This window comes from Equus quagga, chromosome 13 (genome assembly GCF_021613505.1).
Source record: "Equus quagga isolate Etosha38 chromosome 13, UCLA_HA_Equagga_1.0, whole genome shotgun sequence".
Lineage (NCBI taxonomy): Eukaryota > Metazoa > Chordata > Mammalia > Perissodactyla > Equidae > Equus > Equus quagga.
Window position 1 is genome coordinate 44,712,905 of NC_060279.1, and position 9,607 is coordinate 44,722,511.

General features: G+C 40.4%; 1 protein-coding gene across 1 annotated transcript in view; it reads right to left on the bottom strand.

Moving 5' to 3' along the window:
- The window catches only part of NETO2 (neuropilin and tolloid like 2), a 48,033-nt gene extending 38,683 nt beyond the window's left edge, over positions 1 to 9,350 (bottom strand). Inside the window, exons 1-4 of the mRNA XM_046683077.1 lie at positions 9,331 to 9,350; positions 7,966 to 8,022; positions 4,958 to 5,098; positions 4,070 to 4,318 (exon numbers count right to left, since the gene is read on the bottom strand). Of these exons, the coding sequence (XP_046539033.1) occupies positions 4,070 to 4,318; positions 4,958 to 5,081 (373 nt within the window). The 5' untranslated portion in view covers positions 5,082 to 5,098; positions 7,966 to 8,022; positions 9,331 to 9,350. The remainder of the gene's footprint in view (positions 1 to 4,069; positions 4,319 to 4,957; positions 5,099 to 7,965; positions 8,023 to 9,330) is intronic.
- Between the last annotated feature and the right edge of the window lie 257 nt (positions 9,351 to 9,607).

The following is a 9,607-nucleotide window of genomic DNA, read 5'->3' on the forward strand; positions in this document are numbered from 1 at the left end:
AAACATTATGCTAAGTGAAATAAACCAGACACTAACGGACAAATATTGCATGATTCCGCTTACTGAAGTACCTAGGTTACATCAGTCAGATTCACAGAGACAATAAGTACCAGGAGCTGGACAGAGAGGGAACAGGGAGTTAGTGTTTAATGGGTACAGTTTCAGCTTGGGATGACAAAAAAGTTCTGGAAATGGATCGCGGTGATGGTTGGATAACACTGTAAATGCACTTAATGCCACTGACCTGCACATTTAAAAACGGTTAAAGTAGTGAATTTATGTTATGTATAATTTATTGCATACACACAAAACGTGGTAGCTGGTAAGTGGTTTTTTCATAATGGCAGGAGAAAAGAAAGATGAGTAAGTGGTATACAGGAGTAATTAATACTTTTATTGTCAAAAAGAAGTTACAAAATCTTCTATATAAATCAGATCTTGGCAAACAAGTGTATACTACCTGAAAGAAAAAACAGACATCAAAAACAATGTTCTTAATTATTTGAATGTTTTTAGATACTAAAAACCAAAATCAGGCAATTTTATACATAAAGATTCTTACTTTGAGGAAAAGTAGCTCTTTTTCCTCTATTAGTTTTATGTATCATGAGAGCAACTTTATAAGGCTTACAGTTAAAAGATCAACCAATGTTCAATATTACGCTAATGACAGTGACATCGGCAGGATTATGTAATACTCCATTTTACAGAGGAGGAGACTGAACCAGAGAGATTATTTTCTTAGATCATACAATGGCAAAGTCAGGACTAGATGCCAATTCTCTAGAATTCTGTTACACTACCATGTTGCCTTTGTAATGTGGGTGAGGATTCCACAATTTTACCACTAAAAGAAAAAAATCACGTTAAAATAAACAAGCATAATTAACTAAATTATGGATGTGCCTAGTTACTTAAACTCATATGTATAAAATAAAGTTTGTCTAGGGATTGGTAAACCTAGAAGAAGCCTGCTAACAATGCTGAGAAATTAGTATCTTTTCAATGAAATCCTCTAAGCTCCTGGTGATATCTGTTGAGGCAGAGAGGCTCTTAACAGATTGTTAGCTCCTGGAAGTCACTGGGATAATTCTGGAATTTTAATGTAGTAACAACGATATCCTAAAAGTCTCGCCTACATATGAAGAAATTCGGATTCGTTTGCCAGAGAGCTCGCATGGCTTTACTCCAGTGCTGTTTAGGATTTAAATTTCTCTTTGACATTTCTCTGCAAAAGAGCTGAAGTGTTGTTACTCCCTTTTAGCAAGGCTGGGTTTAGTTTATTAAGTTAAAAAAGAACAGTTTTGGGGCCTGCCTGGTGGCGCAGTGGTAAAGTGCGCCCCTTCCGCTTCTCGGGGGCCTGGGGTTCGCCGGTTCGCATCCGGGTGTGGACATGGCACCGCGTGGCACGCCATGCTGTGGTAGGTGTCCCACATATAAAGTAGAGGAAGATGGGCACGGATGTGAGCTCAGGGCCAGCCTTCCTCAGCAAAAAGAGGAGGACTGGCAGTAGTTAGCTCAGGGCTAACCTCCCTCAAAAAAACAAGTTTCTGAGATGTATCGTAAATTGAGCTAAAGTTTTCCCTCTACCTTTCCAGTATGAAATTTGGATAACCATGGTTAAAGCGTCTGGAATTACAAACAACTGGAACAAGACTGAGTGCCCAGTGACAGAAAAGAAGACTGTGTACTGAAAAAGGTCTTGCTGGCTGAGGAAAGGCGCTGGGACATTTTACACCGGCAGCTTCCACTCTGCCAGTTTGGTATATTTAGGTTCGATCTGAACTTTCAAATTAAGTTTTTTTTTTAGATACCTGTTTGTAATTTTTTTAAATTTATTTTTATTGTAGTAAAATACATATACCAATATTTACCCTTTTAATCACTTTTAAGTGTACAATTCAGTGGCATTAAGTACATTCACAATGTTGTGCAAGCATCACCACTATCCATTTAACCAAAAATTAAAAAGACAAATTTTAATATGATCCAGCATTTGCACTCCTTGGTATTTACCCAAATGAGTTAGAAACTTGTCCACACAAAAACCTGCACATGGATGCAGGTTTATTCACAATTGCTAAAACTTGAGAAGCAACTAAGATATCCTTCAATAGAATGGATAAACAAACCGTGGCACAACCACATAATGTAATACTCAGCACCAAAAAGAAATGGGCTACCAAGCCATGAAAAACATGGAGGAACTTTAAATGCATGTGACTGAGTGAAAGCAGCCAATCTGAAAAGGCTACATATTGTACGACTCCAACTATAGGACATTCTGGAAAGGGCCAAACTACAGAGACAGTAAAAAGACCAGTGGCCCTTGGGGGTTTAGAGGGAGGGAAGAACAGGTGGGTTTTTCAGGCAGTGGAGATAATCTGTATGATATTGTAATGGTGGACACACGTCATTACACATTTGTCTAAACACAGAGAACATACAAGACCAAGAGTGAACCCTAATGTAAACCACAGACTTTGGTGATAATGATGTGTCAGTGGAGGTTCATCGATTGTAAAAATGTACCACTCTGGTGCAGGATGCTGATTTTGGAGGCAGTTGTGTGTGTGTGTGTGTCGGGGGGGGACGGTAAGAAGTATATGGCAACTGTACTTTCTGCTAGGTTTTGCTGTGAATCTAAAACTGTTCCAAAAATAAGGTCTATTAGACAAATTTTCCTTTTTGAAAATGTTATCCTTTTGGCATTGAGAAGGTACATACTGAAGCAACACTTAAAAATTTCCATAATATGTTTACTGACAGGAAAAAAGTTGACTACGTTGTTCACGCAAAAAATCAGGTATCACAGCTGTACGTACAGCAGGGTATCAGCTAAGTGGAACAAAATAGACAGAGAAAAACATCTGAAAGGATACACAGCAAACTGTTAACACTGGTTTTTTATATATAGGGTGGTAAGATTATGGATATTTTCTTTTCATTTGGATATGTTTTAATTTTTTTCAACTAAATTTCTTGCATGAAAACATAAAAGCAAAACGATTGTACAGTTGCTCCACTAAGTCACTTTTCATCTTATTAGTTTGTAAGCTCTCTGAAGACAGCAGCAACAACTTGCCTATCTTAGTGTTTCCATCCTGGGGATACGCCCACATTTGCATGCGACAGGCCCCTGCAGTTCTTAAGGTGTTCTCACACCCCACGGGGCAGGGAAGACAGGCGGAGTCTGCTGCACGGAGTCTCCTCCGCCAATGCATGTGCACACCCTAGTCCTCAAGACCTGTGGATGCTACTTCATATAGTGAAAACCAGTGAGCATTACGAGGTGAAAGATGTGATGAAGCCAAGGATTCTGAGAAGAGAAGTGATGCGAGGATGGAGGCAGAGACTGGAGCCATGTGGCCCAGAACCAAGGAATGCTGGGGCAGCCACCAGAAAAGCTGGAAGAGACAAGGAATGGATCCTGCCAGACTTCCAGAGGGAAGGGGGCCTGCTGGAGTTTGCACTTCCGGCCTCCAGAGCTCAGAATAAATTTGCGTTGTTTCCGGCTGTCAGTGGGTGGTAGTTAGTTCTGGCAGCCCCAGGGGACGCACACAGCAGGCGTTCCCATCTCACCAACAGCAACCCCTAGTCACCACACTGTGCTTAACAGCCTCACAGTTATTAGGTGACAGAGAAAGGATTCAAACCCAGATCTCTCGCCTCCAAGTGTAGAGCAGTTTTCTTTCTATTGCTTAATATTTTCTAGAGACTATTCAAATGAGCAGTTAATTCAATCATTCCAATGGAAAAACCTGCCAAACTAATTACTTCAATTACTTTTTAAAATGTATTTCTTTGGATGCTTTTGGCCTTGATATATGCTATGAAACAAAGAAATCTAAGAAAACGTGATACCATCTATGATATGCTTCAAAATTCAAGTGATACAGTTCTATTTCTAATTTTTGTGAAGTGTTCATTTATTCATGGACTGACTTTCCTTTGACTTTGCTAATTTCTTTAAAGCCTTGATTTGGTTAACTCTATTAAATTATCTCTTTTCTAGCCTTACGATTCTAAAACTAGTATGCCCTAACCGCTGAAAAGATGACTTCATTACCTGGAATAAATGAATATTTTGCTCGAAATCCCAGTCCTTCCAGTTCTTCATCAGAACTAAACTTAATCCACATGAATCTCCCTGTTGATCTAATTAACGGGGGGCTCTTCACCCCACAGTAACGATCTATTAGTGGAGAGAAACCAAATGGCCCATCTCGAACTTCCAAGTGATCAAACCGACATTCGAATGATGGTTCTATATAATAACGTTCATCAAAGGTTAACTCTATTCTCTGACGTGGGGCAGCTGGAAAATAAAAGGAAGTAGATCAGGGCAACGGGAACAAGAAAGGTACAAACATCCCGACACAAGTGAGAAAGGAAAGCAAACGTGCTGCTGCCCTCAGAGACGAGGGCCACGGGGACGCTGAGCGCAGTCACGCGAAGCCTACACTTCACATTACTGGTAACACTGCTGTCTGCAGAACTGCAGTAATCTTTCCTCTGGCATATGCTACATAGCAAATTAGTTAAATGTAGGCAACTGATTAAAATTAGAGTTGAGAAGCCAATGCTCAGTACCTGAGAGACGATGCACCACGAGGAACAGAAGAAATGAAAGGAGCAACTGACGGAACTATGGACATAAGTTGCATAAGGCCTAATAAGAACCGCCAGGAAGTTTAAGTTTCTTACCAGAAGTTTCTCATATACACTGATGCATCTAGTTGAATTATGTTTTAGGAGATTGAAAATTCCTATAAAATTTCAACTATTATTTTGTTAACGTGTCCAGTCTTTAGAAATATTTATAATTACTAGAGTTTGATTGAAATGCATGTTTAAATTTTGTTCAAACTGGTTTAAACAGGGCATTTTAGCAATGTATTTAGTTTTACAAGAAAGTAAAAATTCATTCAATGAAAGATAGAAATTGGTCAAATACCTTCCAAAACGTAGATACATTCCTTGTTGGGTGGGTATGAGTCAGGGTAATTGGGCGAAGCGAAATGACCTCCATTGCTGGTTCGAACCCAAGTGCCGCACTGGGTTGCAGGAATGTGCTTCATTCCAATATTTTGTCCATCTTAGGGAAAAATAGCATTTAAAATATTAGTTACAGCAAAGACAACACCGTTCTTCTCTTCCCCCACAACTTCCTCAAACAACTGCCCACTCTACGTTACACACATACATAATTTTCTAAGAACCACTGTCAAATTTAGCACATCAGATTGAATCCAGCAGAAGTGAAAGAAAGGTGAGACTGTATGGCGTGCTTGCTGGAAAAGTGGCTGCTGGAGACAAGTGTGCCATGTAAGAGAGCAGGGAAACAAAATGCTTAGACTTAACTAGGGCAAAACCATGTGGAAGAATCTGATAAATCAGTAAAACTCTATAAAATTCAGTCTGACATAAAAATAAAAGGATCCCAGGAGTTTATCTCAGATAGTACCTCGATATTTAGTTTAACACAAAAGTCAAATAAGATTCAGAGGTTACAAGGGGATTTAAAGATTCTAAGTTGAATGCACATATTTCTCTCTGCTTCCTCCTCAAACTCCACTTAAACAATAGTACAGTTTTTTTTTTTTAAGGGCATAAATCTGTAAGTACAAAGAGGCAGATACAATAGTAACAACTGGCAGTACTAGCTATCTCTGGAGGTGGGGGAGAGCGGTGGAGTGGGGCTTTTTTAAAAACAGGAGGCTTGGTTAAAAGTCTATTTAGTATCAATTTGATTTCTGATACCCACCCCTACTCCACAAATCCAGGTATTCTCTGTTCTATCACCACACCAAAAAACGAGACTATTTCTTTGGAGAAGGTCAAACAGGGCTACAGGGCTAGGGGACACCAGGCCCAGCTGAGGGTGAAGACAGGGAGACTGGGTGAATGTTAACATACTGAATGATGCGCCCAGTCTCTCCCGCACGCACCTCCTCAGGAGGCCTCTTGCTCAGATGTGGAGCCTCTAAACAGACAATGCAAAGATTCTTCCCTGGGGAATCCAACCAGCCCAAAGAAGACGACCCCAGGATGCAGACTTGGGCTCTCCGAGGGCAGCCACTCAACAGCGTGGCTGCAGGAAACAGGCCCTGTCTATATCTGCAGACAGCTAATGATCAGACTTTAGTGCTCCTTGCACAAATATGAGTATTCAAGGATCACCAGAAATTTGAGAAAGCCTCTAGTATGAGAAACAGATTAAAAAGCAAACAAAAAAGCAACTCTGAGGAGATGAAGATTATGTAGAAAAAACAGTAAAAAAAAAAACCCAATAACAACAACACTACATAAAACTATCATTTAATCTCCTCAGACAAAGAGAGAGTAGTATATCCATAGAACACGAACGAGGATACTCTGAAGAGAGGATATTGAGGAAACAAAAGAAAGCTTCTAAGAACAGGAGAAATGCAAAAATCAGTAGACAGCTTAGAGCAGAGGTCCACAAACTGTGGCCCTGGGCCAAACCCGGCCTGCTGCCTGCTACTGTGAACACGCTTCTCCTGGAACAGACCACGTCCACTCAATGCACACTGTCTGCTGCTGTCACCACAGCAGAGCTGAGCACTTGCTCCAGACCCTGGAAGGCCTGCAAAGCCTTAAATATTTACTAGCTGGCCCTTTACAGAAAAAGTTTTCCAATTCCTGGTTTAGAGGATAAAATTGAGGAAGTCTCAATAGAGACTATTGAGAAGAAAACAGAGCAAAAAGAGAGGTGGAAAGTGCTGGCCCAGTGGCGCAGTGGTTAAGTTTGCACACTCCCCTTTGGCGGCCCGGGGCTCACTGGTTCAGACCCCGGCTGTGGACCTACACGCGACTTATCAAGCCATGCTGTGGCAGGCGCCCCACATAAAATAGAGGATGATGGGCACAGGTGTTAGCTCTGGGTTAATATTCCCCCCCCCAAAAAAAAAAAAAAAAAGAGCGATGGAAAATAGAAAAGATAAAAGAAAACAAAACACCAATAATAGGAGTTCCTGAAAGACAGAGCAGAGAAAACAGAGAAAAGAGAATTAAAAAAATTAAACAAGAAAAAAAAGGAAATGAAAACTTCCTAAACTGAAAGACAAAATTTTCATATTGAAAAAGCCCACTGAATGACTTCATGTAAACCCTAAATACAGACGTAACCAGAATTACGGTCTAACTGCTGAAAAGGGGGGTACAGATGGAAAGTAAAAAACACTTCTATCAGTTGGGGGTAAAGAGGAGGTACACAAAGGAGCTCAATTCTCATCTTCCATGCTGGGAAATCATTATCTACTACCTAAAACTGAAAGAATAAAGCAGGAACAGCCTAGTATGCTGTTTATAAATATGCAGGGAAATAGCCAAAGAATCAGCTAAAAGAGCGGCTATGTCCGTGGAGCAGGAAGCAGGGGAGGGTGGGATGGGGGACTGAGTTTCCTAATTAACTTCTTCAGAATGCTTTGACTCTTGTCATGTGTATGTAGAACTTTGATGAAAATAAAAAATAAATCAGGTATTTAGGAAATGTTCTAAACTCTGACATGAAAATCTGGTTCAAACATCACACTAGCTAATTTCCTTCCTAAACAAGGACAATGAGAACAGGTCCAAAGGGCCCTGAACAAGATATTGATGGAAATGTTTCATTTGTCTCCAATGGAAAAACGGCTTTTTATTTTTGCTTAGTGATAGAGCATGAATCTCATTTAACATTTGGACAAAATCCACGGCACGCCAGGAGCTACCAGTGACAGCAATTTTTAAAATTTATCAGGGCAAGACTTTTCGTTGACACTTTACTCTAGTCAACTGCAACTGAACGCAGTTAAATTGAAGCTGATGGGTTGGCAGAAAGCCTAGGTCATTGAAACACCCCAGAGGGATGACGGAAATAGTATTCGAAAGTTGCAGTCCTTTCAAATAAACCATCCACTGTCCTGAACATGCGGTTAGTTACTGCTGTGAACACCTTACCTTGGGTCTTTTGGGCCACAGCAATCCCTTCCACTACAAGTACTGTTATTAACAACACTGGAAAAACAACAGAAAAGAGAAGTTAAAAAATTGAATCCATAATACATTTTGCTAAGTTTATAAGGAAAATCAGACGGCAAAAAAAGATTAACTAAAACCACTATTTCTTACTAGCATTCACTCTCAAGATTTTTAAGGGTTAAATGTTCTGTTCTGATTTACTATTTTACACTTAAGACAACTAAAGAAAAAAACATAATTCATGTTGTACACAGTTCTACAAGCACTAATAGTACATGGCAGTTAAAGCATTTTTCAATTTATGATGGATTTAAAAAAGCATAATTCTGTTTGCAACAAATTTGCTGACCCCAGTTCTTCTTAGATTAACTGTACTCCATATCTCCAAATTTTATATGCATTATAGTGAGCTCCACGACGTCCTATGCCACCAAAAGTCCAATTCGATTATCTGACTCGCGAGGACACTCATGAGCGAGACAGCGCGCAGCCAGGTGGCAGCAGTCTCCTAGAGATCAACAGGAGACACTGCATACTGTGCAGTGCTGCGCTGGGTCCTGGGGAGCAAAAGCCAGCACACTTAGAAAGGGAAGCTTTTCATTCCAGGGTGAACATTTCTGAGACCCAATCAACAGACGGAACTGTTTTGTGTGTGTTGAAGATTCCTTTAAACATTTTATTTTTATGAACTGTGCACTGACATCTTTCACTCTCCCTTTCAAAGGAAATCACACCAGCACACTGTCCCAAACTCCTGTGTGACCTGGAGTTATTACTTATTCAGTCAATTAGCAGTCACAGGTATCTGCTGGATAGGAGGCACTGAGGATACACAGATGTGTGAGGAGAAATACAGCAAAATAGTAAGAGCATGGACTTGACAAATCAGATGGATCTAGGGTGGGATCCAAATTTTGCCACGTACCAGCTGTGAGGCCTGTTCAGCTCTGTTTACGTTTTTGTAAAATGAGGATGTTGTATTAATAGGACCAACCTCATAAGGTTGTTGTGATGATTAAAAGAGAGGATGCACACAGCAATTTTTATGTATTACACATTCTGCTAAATAAATGACAGATATTAGGACAAACTACCATCCTTAAGGAGGAGTCACTCTCTTGTCAAGGACAACCTACAATACAAGGTGAAAAGGAGTTCAACAGGGCTCCACAGAAAGCATAATGGGAGCAGAGAAGGGAACCAATCTGCGGGCGTTAAGAGGAATAGAGCGAGAAGAACTTCAGAAAAAGAAAGTGCATATACTCTAGTTGGACCTTACAGGATTCAGTCCAGGAGAGGGAAAAAGAAATACTTAGACAAAAACACGGAGGCACGAGCACTTACGGACGGGACGGGTTGCAAACTCTCAGTGATACCGGATGGTCTGAAGTGCCCTACCAGGTTAGAACTCGGAGGATGAGATCTGAGGGTAAAGAGTCTTGAATCCCATGCTAAAGAGTCTGGACTCTTCACTATAATGAGAAGCCACCGTGGGTTTTGAAATTAGAATGTGACATTATCACATTTGTTTTTCAGACCAACAATTCTGATGGTTGTGTGGAGTCGAAACTTTTGAAAAGAAGAGAGGTCGTTTAGGAAGCTAAGGTGATAAGGTCTTGAA